The sequence below is a fragment of the Pseudophryne corroboree genome, chromosome 3 (genome assembly GCF_028390025.1).
Source record: "Pseudophryne corroboree isolate aPseCor3 chromosome 3, aPseCor3.hap2, whole genome shotgun sequence".
Lineage (NCBI taxonomy): Eukaryota > Metazoa > Chordata > Amphibia > Anura > Myobatrachidae > Pseudophryne > Pseudophryne corroboree.
Genome location: NC_086446.1, coordinates 161,940,008 through 161,960,160, shown reverse-complemented (window position 1 = coordinate 161,960,160; position 20,153 = coordinate 161,940,008). Strand labels below are relative to the sequence as shown.

The window sequence follows — 20,153 nt, the reverse complement described above, 5'->3', positions numbered from 1 at the left end:
AATATACTAGTCCAGTGTCTTGTGCTGCATCTTGCTGCTGTAGGGTGCTGTGGTAGTGTCCTGTCACTGTGCATAGGTCATCATCATTCCAGTCACAGTAGTATCTGGTATCTATCTAGTGGCAGAGGCGTAACTAGGGTAGGGTGAGTGGGGCACATGCCCTGGGCGCCTTGGCAGGCCCAGGAGAGGGGGGCGCCGCTGGCGGCCAGGGCATCATGCCCCACTCGCCCCCGTCACGATGAAATGTGAGGGGAGGAGAGCGCAGCGTCTCTCCATCCCCTCACCGCCGCTGCCAGCACTAGCAGCGTGTGTCCGGTCTCCGGCATAAGCCAATCAGAGCTTGCGGACCGGCTCCTGATTGGCTGCCGATCCGCGAGCTCTGATTGCATAACAAACCGACGCCACACAGCCGCCGGAGACCTGGAGCGGTGAGGGGAAGGAGAAGCGCTGCGCTGCGCTCTCCTCCCCTCACATTACATATTAACACAAGCGGTGAGTGACCGGGGTGGGGGAAACGACTCGGGGGAGCACAGTGGGGCAATGTATCTGGCACAGTGGGGCATGTATCTGGCACAGTGGGGCATGTATCTGGCACAGTGGGGCATGTATCTGGCACTGTGGGGCAATGTATCTGGCATTGTGGGGCAATGTAACTGGCACTGTGGGGCAATGTAACTGGCACTGTGGGGCAATGTATCTGGCACTGCGGGGCATGTAACTGGCACAGTGGGGCATGTATCTGGCACTGTGGGGCAATGTAACTGGCACTGTGAGGCAATGTATCTGGCACTGTGGGGCAATGTATCTGGCACTGTGGGGCAATGTAACTGGCACTGTGGGGCAATGGAACTGGCACTGTGGGGCAATGGAACTGGCACTGTGGGGCAATGTATCTGGCACTGCGGGGCATGTAACTGGCACAGTGGGGCATGTATCTGGCACTGTGGGGCAATGTAACTGGCACTGTGAGGCAATGTAACTGGCACTGTGGGGCAATGGAACTGGTACTGTGGGGCAATGGAACTGGCACTGTGGGGCAATGGAACTGGCACTGTGGGGCAATGTATCTGGCACAGTGGGGCAATGTATCTGGCACAGTGGGGCATGTATCTGGCACAGTGGGGCATGTATCTGGCACTGTGGGGCAATGTATCTGGCACTGTGGGGCATGTAACTGGCACAGTGGGGCATGTATCTGGCACAGTGGGGCATGTATCTGGCACAGTGGGGCATGTATCTGGCACTGTGGGGCATGTATCTGGCACTGTGGGGCAATGTATCTGGCATTGTGGGGCAATGTAACTGGCACTGTGGGGCAATGTATCTGGCACTGTGGGGCAATGTAACTGGCACTGTGGGGCAATGTATCTGGCACTGTGGGGCATGTATCTTGCACTGTTGGGCATGTATCCAGCACTGTGGGGCATTGTATCTGGCACTGTGTGGCAATGTATCTGGCACTGTGGGCCATTTTCAGTGGCCACACCCCTTCTGGTGTGTGGTCACGCCCCTTCTGGTGTGTGGTCACGCCCATTTTTTGGCGCGCACACATGCTTCTTTTGGTGTGTGTTGTTTTTTTGTTTTTTTTGGGGGGGGGCATTTTCCATCTTGCCCTGGGCTCCGAAAACCCTAGCTACGCCTCTGTCTAGTGGTATCTAATTCCAGACATTACCGCCGCCTAATTCCAGATATATTACTGGCATATAATTCACACATTAAGAAATAGAGAACAAAAATGTGGAGGGTAAAATAGGGAAAGATCAAGATCCACTTCCACCTAGTGCTGAAGCTGCTGCCACTAGTCATGGCAGAGACGATGAAATGCCATCAACATCGTCTGCCAAGGCCGATGCCCAATGTCATAGTAGAGAGCATGTAAAATCCAAAAAGCAAAAGTTCAGTAAAATTACCCAAAAATATAAATTAAAATCGTCTGAGGAGAAGCATAAACTTGCCAATATTTCATTTATGACGTGGAGTGGCAAGGAAAGGCTAAGGCCCTCTCCTATGTTCCTCATGACTAGTGGTTCAGCTTCACATGACGATGGAAGCACTCATCCTCCCGCTAGAAAAATAAAAAGAGTTACACTGGCAAAAGCACAGCAAAGAAAAGTGCGTTCTAAAACACAAATCCCCAAGGAGAGTCCAAATGTGTCGGAGGGTGTGATGCCTGACCTTCCCAACATTGGACGGAAAGAGGTGGCTCCTTCCACCATTTGCATGCCCCCTGCAAGTGCTGGAAGAAGCACCCATAGTCCAGTTCCTGATATTCAAATTGAAGATGTCACTGTTGAAGTACGCCAGGATGAGGATATGGGTGTTGCTGGCGCTGAGGAAATTGACGAGGAGAATTCTGATGGCGAGGTGGTTTGTTTAAGTCAGGCCCCCGGGGAGACACCTGTTGTCCGTGGGATGATTAAGGCCGTTGACATGCCTGGTCAAAATACCAAAAAAATCACCTCTTCGATGTGGAATTATTTCAACAGAAATGCGGACAACAGGTGTCAAGCCGTGTGTTGCCTTTGTCAAGCTGTAATAAGTAGGAGTAAGGATGTTAACCACCTAGGAACATCCTCCCTTATACGTCACCTGGAGCGCATTCATCAGAAGACATTGACAAGTTCAAAAACTTTGAGTGACAGCGGAAGCAGTCCACTGACAACTAAATCCCTTCTTCCTCTTGTACCCAAGCTCCTGCAAACCACACCACCAACTCCCTCAATGTCAATTTCCTCCTTAGACAGGAACGCAAATAGTCCTGCAGGCCATGTCACTGGCAAGTCTGATGAGTCCTCTTGTAACTGGGATTCCTCCGATGGATCCTTGAGTGTAATGCCTACTGCTGCTGGCACTGCTGTTGTTGCTGCTGGGAGTCGATCATCATCCCAAAGGGGAAGTTGGAAGACCATTTGTACTACTTCCATTAAGCAACTGACTGTCCAACAGTCCTTTGCGAAGAAGATGAAATATCACAGCAGTCATTATGTTGCAAAGCGGATAACTCAGGCCTTGACAACTATGTTGGTGTTAGATGTGCGTCCGGTATCCACCGTTAGTTCACAGGGACTTAGAGAATTGCTTGAGGTAGTGTGTCCCCGGTACCAAATCCCATCTAGGTTCCACTTCTCTAGGCAGGCGATACCGAGAATATACACAGACGTCAGAAAAAAAGTCACCAGTGTCCTAAAAATATGAATTTGTATCCAGTGTCCACATAACCACAGACATGTGGACAAGTGGAGCAGGGCAGACTAAGGACTAGATGACTGTGACAGCCCACTGGGTAGATGTATTGCCTCCCGCAGCAACAACAGCGGCGGCACCAGTAACAGCATCTTGCAAACGCCAACTCATTCCTAGGCAGGCTACACTTTGTATCACCGCTTTCCATAAGAGGCACACAGCTGACAACCTCTTACAGAAACTGAGGAACATCATCGCAGATTGGCTTACCCCAATTTGTGATATCGGACAACGCCACCAATATTGTGCGTGTATTACATGTGGGCAAATTCCAGCACGTCCCATGTTTTGCACATACAATTAATTTGGTGGTGCAGAATTTGACAGGGGCGTGCAGGAGATGCTGTCGGTGGCCCGAAGAATTGCGGGCCAGTTTCGGCATTCAGCCACCGCGTGCCGAAGACTGGAGCGCCAGCAAACACTCATGAACATGCCCTGCCATCAGCTGAAGCAAGAGGTGGTAACGAGGTGGAATTCAACCCTCTATATGCTTCAGAGAATGGAGGAGCAGCAAAAGGCCATTCAAGCCTATACATCTGCCTACGATATAAGCAAAGGAGGGGGAATGCACCTGACTCAAGTACAGTGGAGAATGATTTCCATGTTGTGCAATGTTCTCCAACCCTTTGAACTTGCCACACGTGAAGTCAGTTCAGACACTGCCAGCCTGAGTCAGGTCATTCCCCTCATCATGCTTTTGCAGAAGCAGCTGGAGAGATTGAAGGAGGAACTAAAATGGAGCGATTCCGCTAGGCATGTGGGACTTGTGGATAGAGCCCTTCATTTGCTTAACCAGGAGTCACGGGTGGTCAATCTGTTGAAATCAGAGCACTATATTTTGCCCACCGTTCTCGATCCTAGGTTTAAAGCCTATGTTGTATCTCTTTCCTGCAGGCACCAGTCTGCAGATGTTCAGAGACCTGCTGGTGATACAGTTGTCAAGTCAAGCAGAACGTGACCCGCCAATAGCTCCTCCTTCATTTTCTACCACCACTGGAGCTGCCAAGATAAGGATACAATTTCCAAAACCACCCACTGGCGATGATGCAGGACAGTCAGGGGCAAGTGCTGACATCTGGTCCGGACTGAAGGACCTGCCAACGATTACTGACATGCCGTCTACTGTCACTGCATATGATTCTGTCACCATTGAAAGAATGGTGGAGGATTATATGAGTGACAGCATCACTGTAGGCATGTCAGACAGTCCGTACGTATACTGGCAGGAAAAAGAGGCAATTTGGAGGTCCTTGCACAAAATGGCTTTATTTTACCTTAGTTGCCCTCCCTCCAGTGTGTACTCCGAAAGAGTGTTTAGTGCAGCCGGTCACCTTGTCAGCGATCAGCGTAGGAGGTTAATTCCAGAAAATGTGGAGAATATGATGTTCATCAAAATGAATTATAATAAATTCCTCCGTGGAGACATTTACCAGCAATTGCCTCCAGAAAGTACACAGGGACCTGTGATGGTGGATTCCAGTGGGGACGAATTAATACTCTGTGAGGAGGAGGATGTACACAGTGAAAGGGGTGAGGAATCGGTGAATGAGGATGAGGTGGACATCTTGCCTCTGTAGAGCCAGTTTGTGCAAGGAGAGATTGATTGCTTCTTTTTTGGTGGGGGCCCAAACCAACCAGTAATTTCAGCCACAGTCGTGTGGCAGACTCTGTCGCTGAAATACATAGTATCTAAGGTTGAAAAAAGACAATTGTCCATCGAGTTCATCCTATTTGTGGTCTCCTATGCAGGATTATTTGGTATAAAATTTTGACTGATGTTGATGACGTTACGCTTTACTATGCACCATAACCCTGGATATCCTTATCCATTAGGAATTTATCTAACCCATTCTTAAAGGTGTTGACAGAGTACGCCATTACAACTCCCTCAGGCAGGGAATTCCAAACACGTTTCGTCCTTACCATAAAAAAGCCTTTACGCCATATTGTGCGGTATCTCCTCTCCTCTAACCTGAGCGAGTGTTCACGTGTTCTCTGTGTTGATCTAACCAAAAACAGGTCCCGCGCATGATCTGTATATTGTCCCCTTATATATTTGTAGATGTTGATCATGTCCCCTCTTAGTCTCCTCTTTTCCAGTGTAAACATGCCTAGTCTTGCAAGCCTTTCCTCAAATTCCAGCATCTTCATACCCTTAATTAGATTGGTCGCCCACCTCTGAACCTTCTCTAGCTCCAGGATATCCTTTTTGTAGTATGGTGCCCAGAATTGTACACAGTATTTAAGGTGTGGCCTCACAAGTGATTTATATAACGGGAGTATAACACACTCGTCCCTAGCATCAATTCCCCGTTTTATGCATGCTAATATCTTATTAGCCTTCTTTGCTGTAGTTCTACTTTGGGTACTACTGCTTAGTTTGCTATCTATGAGGACACCTAAGTCCTTTTCCAGTACAGAATCCCCTAATTTTACCCCATTTAGTATGTAGGTGTTATGATTGGTTTGCTAAAGTGTGCATACAACATAACTATTTATACAACATAAGGGTGGGTGGGAAGGCCCAAGGACAATTCCATCTTGCACCTCTTTTTTTTATTTATCTTTGCATCATGTGCTGTTTGGGGACTATTTTTTTAAGTTCCATCCTGTCTGACACTGCAGTGCCACTCCTAGATGGGCCGGGTGTTTGTGCCGCCCACTTGGGTCGTTTAGCTTAGTCATCCAGCGACCTTGGTGCAAAGTTTAGGACTAAAAATAATATTGTGAGGTGTGAGGTGTTCAGAATAGGCTGGAAGTGGAAATTATGGTTATTGAGGTTAATAATACTATAGGAACAAAATTACCCTCAAATTCTATGATTTAAGCTGTTTTTGAGGTGTTTTTTTTTTTTTTAAAAAACACCCAAATCCAAAACGCATCCGATTCCGACAAAAATTTTCAGGGAGGTTTTGCCAAAACGCGTCCAAATCCAAAACACGACCGTGGAACCAAAACCAAAACACAAAACCCGAAAAGTTCGGTGCACATCTCTAGTTATATCACTCACACACACCATATTTGTTCTCCTTTTTTTTTAAATGGGAGGGGGCACCAAACTCCAACTTGACTCCGTGCAACTGGGATTATTTTATGCCCCTAGTCAGTAGCATTGCACCATCACCGCTGACAGATGAGAGCAAGCGGCAAGGAGATTAGCAGCAGCCAGAGAGTACAGACAGGTACCAGGCCAGCTGGTGGTGCTCTACATGCACTGAGCATTCAGAAGCAGCCCAGTAACGTGCAGTGAGGGTAGGCAAGAAATTAATCTGTCATACTACAATATACAGAGTTTTGACTAAAAATTATTAGAATAATACAAAGAAGACATTTAATAACATAGAAATATTATCTTTGTATTATTCATATTATCTTTGTATTATTCTAATCATTTTTATAGTCAAAACTCACCACCAAATCATATATGAGTGTGTGTAAATCTGTCTCTGATATTAGCCAGTGCCTTCCAAGCCATTGACCTCGCCGCACCTCACTGCCGTGTCCATCTGGAAACACAGTAGCTATCAGTGGCCAGGGCCAAATAAAGGCTTGTAGGGGCCACCTGGGCAACTCATTTGTGAGAGCCCCTATCACCTGCTCTTGGCAAACCTACCATGTGTGGGGTCCCTTTGTATGTGGGTGTCCCAGTATGACAGCCTTTGTAATCCTACCCTGCCAGTGGCTTTTATTTCAATAACATTATCTACTGTATCTGGAAACTACAGACTAACACCAGCCTGATGAATGTGAGCCTACATATCTAGCCCTTCAGTCATCACAGGGCAAAGGCTCATAACCTTTGTTACATATAACAGGATCTCACCGAGCAGACCAGCGGAGGGCTAACAATTATATTTACAATCAAAGGAGTTGTACTCACCTAATTGTGAGGAAACATAATCATTAGTATACAATATACAGTAGATTACTATATTAGCATTTTTACTCTATTTATGCATGCTTTTACTTATACAACTATTTCAGATCCAACTGAGATCCAGTTTATAGTGAGACTTGGTGTATGTGATTTAGTTAAGTTTATTTTTATGGTTTAGATTTTTATTAATAAATGTGTTATTTTTTTTAAACATTTGATGTTTATTGCCAACAAATGCAATATTAGATATTCTTTTGGAGAAATGTGCACATTCTTCTTTCATTGACAGCTGTAATCCATCATTTAGGTTGCACCTTAAATGCCACAGTCAGCAGCCTTTTTCTAGTGATTATGAATGTGTTGTTATAATCTTTGTACTTGCAGATGTAGCTACTGATACTATTGGGTCTATTCAATTGAAGTTGGAATTGCCGTCAAGTCGGAAAGACTGCAGTTTCTGTCATTTTTTGGTTGAATCAGGATTCGACCTATTTAATGGAGATGCAATTTTTCCGGCTTGTCGGAAAACACGTGGATCTGCGGATCAGCCACGGATCAACGTGTTTTGTCGAATTAGCGGCCATTTCCGACAGTTTTTTAGCCCGTTCTCGACAATGCCGATCCAACTTCAAAAAAAGTTGGATCAGCATTGTCGGAAACGGGCAAAACCTGTCGGAATTGGCCGCTAATTGAATACTGCATTGCCGGATCCGACATGCATTGAATATGGGATATTACATTGTCAATGATCAGTGATATACAAGAATGTTTATTTGTGACCTATCTATTTATGTAATTTATTTGGATTATTATATGTACTAAGTAAAGCTCACACACACATTTACTATCATCATCTCCAATATTGAATTTTTTTTATGTTTCATTAAAATCTTCATAATATTCTAATACTTGAAACCTTACAATTTTAACAGGTATTTTTTGGGAATGTAGATTCATCTAGTGTTCGAGAGAACCATTTTGATCCTCCTATATGTGCTCGTTTCCTAAGGCTCCAACCAATACATACAGGAGTGAGAGCTGGACTCCGAATGGAACTTTTTGGCTGTGACCTTACAAGTGAGATGTCTCATATGCAGCAGTATCTATCTATCTATCTATCTATCTATCTATCTATCTATCTATCTATCTATCTGTCTGTGTATAAAGCTCAGTCAGTCTTGTTATGTAGATAATATGTCCATGCTCTGTTTTACAGGTTGTTCAATGTCTCTTGGTCTGCAATCAGGTGCCATCCATCCTCAACATCTCTCTGCTTCCTCATCTCTTTATTCTGTATTTTCTTCATGGGTTCCAAATTTAGCAAGGTTGAATCAGCAAGGTCGCATTAATGCATGGAGACCACGGGTAAGTGCCAATGTTTGGGTACATTTCACTAGTGTCAAAGAATCTTTTAGTTTTTCTTTTTTTAAACTTTAAGCTGCTCAAACATGTCCCCAGTTTTTAAATGGGTGGGGGGAAAAAACTCAGAGCAACAGAATGCTCAAAGCAGCATAAAATATTTAAATAAATTAGTATGTATGTAATTTAGAACGTGAAGATTGGACTACATGTTACATTAGAGGTCCAGAGGGGAATGAAGACAGGACATCATAGGTTAAATTGTGGAAGAAGCAGGGTCCCTTAATTACAAAACATTTATAAAAATGCTGGTATTGTGATATTTTGGTTGTGGTACAATGTTAGCATTCAGAATGTCAACATGGTTATATAGTCGACATTGTACATAACGTTTTTCTACTGTTAGAGCACTAACCCTAAGCTTAACCCTACCCTAACTGCAGCCTAACCCTAACCTTAAACCTCTAATGTCAACTTTGTGAATGTTTATAGAAGAATATATATAATTGGAGTCCTGGATCTTCAGATATAAATTTGCATTTATTTCTGTATGTATAAAGCAACCATAATTGTTACCACTTTACGTGAATAATTCCCTGTGCAATATTTTTGTGTGAAGCTTTTATAACATTATTTTTAATACTTGGCAAAATGTGCAGCTTCGTATGTAGCCATCGACAATGCTTACACAATGATAAAGAAATATCAGTATAATACCAAATTTTACATTGATAGGCTATGGAAAAAAATAATTCCTGGTGAAACTGATTAAATTGCAGTCGCATCTGCTGGGTAGGCCATTTAGCAGGCTGGTCGGCCTTGCCTTGCAGTGGGCGGCCCCCAGCATGCGAAAAAAAGGATTGAAGATTCTGCTTTTTTTTAGCAACCCACTTAGTCACATCCATGCTACATGCGTATTTTTCCATGTCCCTCTCCTTCCCCTTCAAACTGCCTACATCACTGCCTAGTACCTGGTCTGATAAGATCTCCCTATGGCACTTTCCATAGCCCACAAGGCCAGTGTGAAAATAGTAGCCCTAGCCTCACTCTGACCTACCAGGCGTCAGTTTCCCACAGTATATGGCAAGGGTACCCAATTTCAATGTTACGAGTTAAAACCAGTTCAGATTATCATGATCCAGGGGCAGAACTAGCGGCAGTGCAGGTGGTGCTTTCCACCTGGGCCCTCCACAGCGATGAGCCCGCAGCATTACAATGAGTCACCGCCCGCGCGTTCCTGCTCCGTGCCTCCAGTCACATACAATGAGCAGCTGAGGCTGAAGTGCTGTCTAAGTGCAGTCCTCATAGTTCCTTTCCACTCAAATCATTAGTCCTTCAACTCCAGCTTCCTCTAAGCCTGTCCTTGCTGCCATAATCTCTGTATCATACCTAGCATTAAAATCCAAGGAAGAGCCATCCTCTACGTGCTGCAGTTCTGGGCCTAGGTACAGATACAGTATGTCCTCATACATCTTTGCTGCAGTCATGCCAAACAGCCCCTTTTGGCACGCCAGGTCCTGTGATAATCTTCTAGCGTCTTGTTGCTTTCTTTTTTTGAAAATGCTTCTTAGTTGCAACCAGAGGCATCGTAATGAGGGGAGCAAGGGGGCAGCATGCCCCCCCAAACATGAAAGAGGCACCTGTGCTGGGGAGGGGGAGCGCTTACCTCTGGCTCCCCACTGAGACTCCTACTTAAAAGTCTGCCACCGGCGCCGCAGCGTGCTGTCCCCGTCCTGTCCCCGTCCTGTCCTAGCCGGTTCTTCAATGATGCATTACTGGGAGGAGGCGAGGATGTCCCAGCAGACCCAGCATGACCATGCCTCCTCCCAGTAATGCATCTCTGAAGAGTGAAGAGACAGCTAGGACAGGACATGGGGCAGCAGGCTGTGGCTCAGGTGGTAGCTTTTTAAAATAGGAGACTCCGTGGGTATCCGGAGGTAAGCGCTCCCTACACGGTGGGGGGGTGGGGGAGTGGGGTATGAATCGGGGGTGAGTGCCAACATTTATTTCTCTTACGTCCTATAGGATGCTGGGGACTCTGTAAGGACCATGGGGAATAGACGGCTCCGCAGGAGACATGGGCACTAAAAAGAACTTTAGATATGGGTGTGCACTGGCTCCTCCCTCTATGCCCCTCCTCCAGACCTCAGTTTGATACTGTGCCCAGAGGAGACTGGGTGCATTACAGGGAGCTCTCCTGAGTTTCCTGAAAGAAATAATTTTTGTTAGGTTTTTTAATTTCAGGGAGCCTGCTAGCAACAGGCTCCCTGCATCGAGGGACTGAGGAGAGAGAAGCAGACCTACTTAAAAGCTAGGCTCTGCTTCTTAGGCTACTGGACACCATTAGCTCCAGAGGGAGTCGGAACGCAGGTCTCTCCTGGCTGTTCGTCCCGGAGCCGCGCCGCCGTCCTCCTCACAGAGCCGGAAGATAGAAGCCGGGTGAGTATGAGAAAATAAGAAGACTTTAGAGGCGGCAGAAGACTTCAGATCTTCACTGAGGTAACGTGCAGCGGTAACACTGCGCGCCATTGCTCCCACACAAAACACACACGGCAGGCACTGTAAGGGTGCAGGGCGCAGGGGGGGCGCCCTGGGCAGCAATTTAAACCTCTGGGACTGGCAAAAAAAGTATATATATAGGCTCGGCACTGTATATTGGAGATCCTCCGCCAGTTTTTAAAAGAAATCAAGCGGGACCGAAGCCCGCCGCTGACGGGACGGAGCTTGATCCCTCGGCACTCACCAGCGCCATTTTCTCCACAGCACACCGCTGAGAAGCTGGCTCCCCGGACTCTCCCCTGCTGAACACGGTGACAGAGGGTTTTAAAGAAGGGGGGGGGGGCACATTATTTGGCGCAATGAATATATATATATAATAAAAGCGCTATCTGGGTATTTTTTCCAGGGTCATTGGCGCTGGGTGTGTGCTGGCATACTCTCTCTCTGTCTCTCCTGAGGGCCTTGTTGGGGAACTGTCTCCAGATAGAGAATTCTCTGAGTGTGTGGGGTGTCGGTACACGTGTGTTGGCATGTCTGAAGCGGAAGGCTCTTCTAGGGAGGAGGTGGAGCAAATGAGTGTGGTGTCTCCGTCAGCAATGCCGACACCTGCCTGGTTGGATATGTGGAATGTTTTAAATGCAAATGTGAATTTATTACACAAAAGGTTGGACAAAGTAGAGTACAGGGAATTTACAGGGAGCCAAGCCCTGCCTTCCACTATGTTGCAGGGACCTTCTGGGTCTCAAAAGCACCCACTATCCCAAGTAGTAGACACTGATACCGACACGGATTCTTACTCCAGTGTCGACTAAGATGATGCAAAGTTACAGCCAAACTTGGCTAAAAGTTTTCATTATATGATTATTGTAATAAAAGAGGTGTTGCATATCACAGATGACCCCTCTGTCACTGACACGAGGGTGCGCATGTATAAGGAAAAGAAACCTGAGGTAACCTTTCCCCCATCTCATGAGCTGAACGAGTTATTTGAAAAGGCTTGGGAATCTCCGGACAAAAAAACCTGCAGATTCCCAAAAGGATTCTTATGGCGTATCCTTTCCCGGCTAAGGACAGGATACGTTGGGAATCCTCCCCAAGGGTGGACAAAGCGTGGACACGCTTATCCAAAAAGGTAGCGCTGCCATCTCAAGATACGGCAACCCTCAAGGATCCTGCTGATCGCAGGCAGGAGGCTACCTTGAAGTCAATTTACACACATACTGGTACCTAACTCAGACCGGCGATAGCGTCGGCTTGGGTTTGTAGCGCTGTAGCAGCGTGGACAGATACCTTATCTGCTGATATAGATACGCTGGATAAGGAAACCATTTTATTGACCCTGGGTCACATTAAAGATGCTGTCCTATATATGAGAGATGCTCAGAGAGACGTTGGGTTCCAGAGCCAACGCTATGGCAGTTTCTGCTTGACGAGCCCTATGGACCAGACAATGGACGGGTGATGCCGACTCGAAGAGGCATATGGAGGTTTTACCTTACAAGGGTGAGGAATTGTTTGGGGAAGGTCTCACGGACCTAGTTTCCACAGCTACGGCAGGTACAGATGTATCCTCATACACCGTTGCTCATAGCGCGCTATTTAGGGTCCTGAATCGTGAGTTGTATTAACGTTATGGCGTGCGTTGAGTCCCACGCCATGTAATACACATTTTCACCGCTAGGTGGCGAATGCTCCATGTTAAGCACGGTGCCGCACGTTCACTAAGAGTAGAACACATCATACTGTGACACATCATATATTTACCTGGAGTGCCTGCTCATATCGTGGTCAGCAGTGGCATAATGGTTACAGTGTCCGCTTGCAATGCGTGCATCCCGTGTTCGAATCCTGTTGAGACCAGAATTATTTTTTTTTGTGAATTTATTTAATGTCATTTTTAATGGAATGGGAAAAGTCAGAAAAAAAATGGCGTGGGGTCCCCCCTCCAAAGCATAACCAGCCTCGGGCTCTTCGAGCCGGTCCTGGTTCTAAAAATCCGGGGGGAAAACGGACAGGGGATCACCCGTATTTTTAAAACCAGCACCGGGCTCTGCGCCTGGTGCTGGTGCAAAAAATACGGGAGACAAAAAGAGTAGGGGTCCCCCATATTTTTTACACCAGCATCGGGCTCCACTAGCTGGACAGATAATGCCACAGCCGGGGGTCACTTTTATACAGTGCCCTGCAGCCGTGGCATTAAATATACAACTAGTCACCCCTGGCCGGGGTACCCTGGGGGAGTGGGGACCCCTTCAATAAAGGGGTCCCCCCCAGCCACCCAAGGGCCAGGGGTGAAGCCCGAGGCTGTCCGCCCATCCAAGGGCTGCGGATGGGGGGCTGATAGCCTTGAGAAAATTGAAAGAATATTGTTTTTTCCAGTAGTACTACTAGTCCCAGCAAGCTGGTACTTGGGGAACCACAAGTACCAGCATGCAGGAGAAAAACGGGCCCGCTGGTACCTGTAGTTCTACTGGGGAAAAAATACCCAAATAAAAACAGGAGACACACACCGTGACAGTAAAACTTTATTTCACACCTGCCGACACATACATACTTACCTATGTTGACCCGCCGACTGCCACGTCTCCCTCGTCACTGTAGAATCCGGGGGTACCTGTGAATAAAATTATACTCACCTGATCCAGTGTCTAGAGTATAATCCATGGACTTGTCAAAAAAAAAAAAAAACGAACACCCGGACCAAACGGACTGAAAGGGGTCCCATGTTTACACATGGGACCCCTTTCCTCGAATGCAAAGACACCCCCATGACAGCTGTCACAGAAGTGTCTCTTCAGCCAATCAGCGAGCGCAACGTCCTTGCACTCTGCTGATTGGCTGTATGCACCTCTGAAGCAGCTTGCGAGCGAACAACTCGGAATGAGGGCCATAAATAATACTTGTGCCTCCAAAAAAGACAAACCAAGTACCTAATCCCTTCTAATATAAATATGGTTTGTACACAGACACCGGACAAAATCCGTTAATAGTACAACACATCAAAACATATCATACTGTATATTTACCTGGAGTACCAACTCATAACATGGTCAGCACTGGCATAATGGTTACAGTGTCTGCTTGCAATGCGTGCATCCCGTTTTCGATCCTGTTGAGACCAGAATTTTTTTTTTTCTGGTGAATTTATTTTTATATTATTTTTTTTAAATAAATACACTTGTTTGGTCTGTTTTTTCTTTCCCGCTGGGCTCCATTATGTTTTGTACACAGACACCGGATAAAATCCGTTATGGGTATACCACAATGCAGGCGGTGGGGAAGCAAATACAGTTTGCACGCATTGTGGGCTACAGATTCAATCCACGGTTTGTGGACTGCATCCGGCGTCTTACTGTACATCAGGCAAAAATGGCAGGGAGACGCTACGTTAGAGGGGAGCTTCTGATCCTGCATAGGTGGTGGGACCGGCCATTTACTACGAACTCGGAGAAGCGGCGGGCTTACAATAAGGCCCGCCTTGAGATCCGAGCAAAATATGGCCAGTCCTGCAGCCTCAGGTCACTCCAGAGGAAGTGGAGTGATCTGGTCACCAGGGAGCCCAGGAAACTGGAATTACTGCGGCTGTCCCTGAGGAGTAAGTACAGTCCAGTACTGCACATTATTACTACTGTATTTAAGTAATGTACATTTCTCTAATGTCCTAGAGGATGCTGGGGTCCATTTAGTACCATGGGGTATAGACAGGTCTGTAGGAGCCATCGGCACTAAATGACTTTAAACGTGTGGGCTGGCCCCTCCCTCTATGCCCCTCCTCCAGACGTCAGTTTAGAAATTGTGCCCGGAGGAAACCGTTTGGATGGGCGACCATGTTAAGGTCGACAGTCATTAGGTCATTAGGTCGACCACTATTGGTCGACAGTGACATGGTCGACATGGACTCATGGTTGACACATGAAAATGGTCGACATGACAGGTCAGCATATGAAAGGTCTCCAGTGATGAATACTCACCACTCTTCTGACTTCTGGCTCTGTTAGGGGGTGGCGGCAGTGCTGCGGGAGTGAGCACTGGCCAGGCTTGGGCTATGTTCAGTACCCTCAGGAGCTAATGGTGTCCTGTCAGCGGAAGCAGAGCCATGGAACTTAATGAGAAGTTGGTTCCTACTTCATACCTCCCAACTTTCTTATGTTCTAAGGAGGGACACATGCATGGCAAACCCGGGTGCTCCCGAAAAGGGGATAGGGCCTATGAAAAGGGGCGTGGCTTCGCGGATGCCCCACAATTGCTAGCCACGCTAAGCAGGACAGCGAGATCTAGCATGCAGGCCAATCTAGCACCAGCGATAGCGATGCGCAGAGCTGCGTATTGCTATCGCAGTGGGAGGTACACACGGAGCGATCATGAGTAAAATCTAAGCAATCTAGTCAAATCTAAGTGATCGCTCCGTGAGTACCCCCCTTAAGTCCCACAAAGCAGGGAGACTTGCCAGCAGCATCCTCTAGGATGTTAGAGAAATACAGGCGTTCCGAAACATACAGTATCTGAGTGAGCCTAATAATGAGTATACTGTGAGATACTGTATGACATACTGTACAGTATGCTGTATCCGAAGTGGTGCATTCATGAACAAACTCCATATGCAGTAACCTTTTTGGTTGCTTTAAGAAATGTCCTTTACAATATGGCTATCCCTGCCCCCCAGTCAAAACCTGTTTCTGCAGACAGTACTGTTCAATTAGCAGCAGTTGAATGTGTATTCAGAGTAAAGTGGATTAACTCATGTAGTGTCTGCAGAAATGTTGTTTGACTGGGGGGAGGGACAGCCATACAATACTGTATGTTATACTGTAAATGACACTTCTTAGCAAACAGAAAGCCCTCCTTGTGATACATTTCTCTGTGAGTGAAAAATTGCACCAGCAAATCAGCTCATAACTGTCAATTTTCAAAAACAGTCTGTACCATGACAGTTAGGAGCTGATTGGCAATGGCTGAGACATTACTTACTGAGTAACAATGCAGTGCTCAACTAAACAAAGTGGTACTGATCATCAGGGCAGCGGGCGGCAGTGGAGCATAAACCGAGAGGAGCAGCTGCAGCAGTTTATCACTGCTGCTGGGCTGCCCCTGTCACCCCAGGATCAGAGTTGGCAGCAGGTGTTGTGGCAGCCTGGATGGTGTGCATGGCTTATTACACCTGCATTAAAAATAAATGTTGCCAGCATGAGGGGTATCAAATACAAAAAGGATATACAGCATATTCTCTTGCATACTGTATATCAGTGTGCCTAAGTTCACGGCTCCCTTATATTATAAATTATCATATGTCACTTCAAATGCTGCCATAATATCTAAAACGGGGAGCTCTGCCTGCCGTAATATCTAAAAGGGGACTCCACCTGCCGTAATGTCAAAAAGGGGGCTCCGCCTGCCATACTGTGTAAAAGGGGGCTCCACCTACATACTGTACTGTAGGGGTGTCCCTTATTCATGTTATGACACACATTAGTGCCCCTCATACACAAAGCCCACAGCAGTAGCACCCCTAATACACATAATGCCCATAGCAGTACCACCCCCTATACAATGCCCACAGTAGTATTGCCCCTTATGCTATGGCCACTGTACTGTTAGTGCCCCTTATGTACAGTAGAGCCCATAAAAGAAATGCCCCCAGTAGTAGTGCCCTTTATGTCCCCAGGAGTGCCCCTTATGTCCCGCTTATAAAGTGACTCCTATGCAATGCCCGTAAATCTCAAAAATAAAAATAGACGCTTGCAGGGGTGATCAAGACTCCTATGCAATGCCCGTAAATCTCAAAAATAAAAATAGACGCTTGCAGGGGTGATCAAATATTTATTGTCACTCTAATAGGCACTGGAACTTGGCCGGTACCTGTTTTATGGGGAAAAAGATAAATGACTGTAAATACTGTACTGTACCAGGCCCCCAAGGAACCCTATAAAGCACAGTTTACGTGACATCATGATGTTCCACAGCAGAGACATGGGGAGGCTCAGCCACAGGAGCAAGGAAAGGCTAAAAGACAAGGTGAAGCTGAGGCACAGTGGGAGGTGTAGGATAAGAGGCACAGGGTGGGGAATAAGGTTTAGAAACAGTGGTGAAATGAGCCTTAACTTAACAAAAATGTCTTACCAGGACGAGGCGGGTGCGCAAATGCCGGCGGCGGAGGAATTGGTCCAGGGGTGCCTGTATTAAACACATTGGCCACAGCATTACCATTGTCCCCAGCAGTAATCAAACAAAAGCATTCATACCCTCATGGTTTACTGTACATTTCACAAGGTGCAAATCACACCTGGGGCCTAATTCAGATCAGATCGTAGATGTGCTAAATTTAGCACATCTATGATCAGTTTCACAGACACTGGTAAACCTCAAAAATAAAAATAGACGCTTGCAGGGGTGATAAAGAACAAATTCAAATATTTATTGTCACTGTAATAGGCAAAATCAGTGCTGGGGTCTTCCAATCATAAATTACAGTACAGTATTTGGGCAATCAGAAGTGAATCCTGTCCCTCACCACATACAGTAATTGAACCTTAAGGATGACATACAGTACTGTACAAGCACATTTTACTTTTCTTTATTTATTTGTTTCTAAATTTCTCAATAAGAAACTTTTGGCCTAGGGGTGCCGTGACTCAAAAACGTTTGGGAACCACTGGTATAAAGAGTACCCAATAAAGAGAGTACAAGACTTACTGCTTGTGGCGCTGGTCCCCGCTATGGAAGTGAAAGAGTGGTGCCGGGCCCTTGGCCACCTTATCTGCTGCTGGGCCCTTCGCCATCTTATCCGCTGCTGACGCCCTGGGTACAAAAAGGAATGTACAGTGCCCTTAGATACAGTACATTACTGCACATACTGAATGCTGTAACAGTAAATAATGGCTGAGGAGGTGCTTAGGTACACGGGGTAACGTTCATTGGGTGCACCACACTAAGGTTGACAGTTATTATGTCGACCACTATTGGTCGACAGTGTTGATAGGTGGACATGGTCTATAAGTGGACATGTGCTAGGTCGTCATGAAAATAGGTCGACATGGTACTATTGACATTTTTGGGTATCGTTTTTTTCACAGAGTGACCGGGAACCCCAATTAGTGGTCAACCTAATGAATGTTGACCTAATGATGGTTGACCATATAATCGGATACCGGTCACTATTCCCATTCGTAACCCATGTGGATCGTAAAATATGAAAAAGTTCAAAAAATGAAAACATTTTAGAAAAATGCATGTCAACCTTTTGTCGTGTCGATATAGTACATGTCTACCAAGAGGCCCTGATGACCTAGACACCCTGTTGACCTACTTACTATCGACCAATTGTGGTCAACCTAGACACTGTCGACCTAAGTATTGTCGACCCCAAGACCGGATCCCCTGTACATGTAAACCCCTGGCAACGAGCAGGTACAGTAATGTAAAAGTAATTAGAAGCCTTACTGTAGGACTTAATGTGTAATGGGCATTGTGGTGTGTGGTATAATGTATCACGGACATTGCGGTGTGTCATAATGTGTCACAGGCACTGGTGTTTCTATAATGGGTGCAATGTGTCCAGAGGGGGCCCCCACCACACACAGTGCACCCATTTGGGTAATACTCACCTCTCCGGAGTCCCGCGCCGACGTCATAGGTGCTGTTAAAACTCATTTTCACAGAGTTCTGCGCATGCGCAGTAGAGAAATCTCTGGGAAAATGGCCGCTGCGCCATTTTCCAGGAGATCTGTGCATGCGCAGTAGAGTTTGAGCCCTCTACTGCGAGGGGACACGGTGCACTAATTGGGGTTCCCCGTCACTTTACGGACAAAACAACACCAAAAACAAAAAACAAAACTCATGTCGACCTTCCAACCCTGTCGACCTAGGTAATGTCGACCAATAGTGGTTGACCTAAACATTGTTGACCTAGTTACTGTCGATTCTATGATCCACACCTATATCATGGGCATTGTGGTATGTGGTATAATGTTTCAGGGGATTGCAGTGTGTGGCATAATGTATAAGGGGCATTGCGGTGTGTGGCATAGGGTATAACGAGCATTGCGGTATGGTGTGTGGCGTCCGGGCATGGTTCCGGTATGAATGGTCGACCATGTTAAGGTCGACAATCATTAGGTCGACCACTATTGGTCGACAGTGACATGGTCAACATGCACTCATGGTCGACACATGGCAATGGTCGACACATGAAAAGGTCAACATGGATGTTTGGACTGTTTTTGGTGTCGTTTTCTTCGTAAAGTGACGCGGAACCCGAATTAGTGTACCGCGTCTCCTTGCATGGCTCGCTTCGCTCGCCATGCTGCGGGCAAGGTGCCTCGCTCCGCTACCGCGGTGCTCGGCACAGGTTACTATTCCAAATCGTAGTCCACGTGTATAGTAAAGCATGAAAAAGTTAAAAATCTATTTTAAAAAAAAGCCATGTCTACCTTTTCATATGCTGACCTGTCATGTTGACCATTTTCATGTGTCAACCATGACCACGGCAGGTAGAGTCCCCTTTTACACAATACGGCAGGTAGAGTCCCCTTTTACACAGTACGGCAGGTGGAGCCCCATTTTACACACTACGGCAGGTGGAGCCCCGTTTTACACAGTATGGCAGGCGGAGCCCCCTTTTAGACATTACGGCAGGTGGAGTCCCCTTTTAGATATTACGGCAGGCAGAGCTCCCCCTTTTAGATATTATGGCAGCATTTGAAGTGACATATGATAATTTATAATATAAGGGAGCCGTGAACTTAGGCACACTGATATACAGTATGCAAGAGAATATGCTGTATATCCTTTTTGCATTTGATACCCCTCATGCTGGGCTGGCAACATTTATTTTAATGCAGGTGTAATAAGCCATGCACACCATCCAGGCTGCCACAACACCTGCTGCCAACTCTGATCCTGGGGTGACAGGGGCAGCCCAGCAGCAGTGATAAACTGCTGCAGCTGCTCCTCTCGGTTTATGCTCCACTGCCGCCCGCTGCCCTGATGATCAGTACCACTTTGTTTAGTTGAGCACTGCATTGTTACTCGGTAAGTAATGTCTCAGCCATTGCCAATCAGCTCCTAACTGTCATGGTACAGACTGTTTTTGAAAATTGACAGTTATGAGCTGATTTGCTGGTGCAATTTTTCACTCACAGAGAAAAGTATCCACTTTACTCTGAATACACATTCAACT

General features: G+C 46.4%; 1 protein-coding gene across 2 annotated transcripts in view; it reads left to right on the top strand.

The window, feature by feature from the left end:
* LOC135054997 (coagulation factor VIII-like) overlaps positions 1 to 20,153 on the top strand; it is a 638,500-nt gene that overhangs the window by 537,447 nt on the left and 80,900 nt on the right. For both annotated transcript variants that reach the window (XM_063958535.1, XM_063958534.1), the window contains exons 23-24: positions 8,053 to 8,197; positions 8,337 to 8,485. In XM_063958535.1, the coding sequence (XP_063814605.1) occupies positions 8,053 to 8,197; positions 8,337 to 8,485 (294 nt within the window). The remainder of the gene's footprint in view (positions 1 to 8,052; positions 8,198 to 8,336; positions 8,486 to 20,153) is intronic.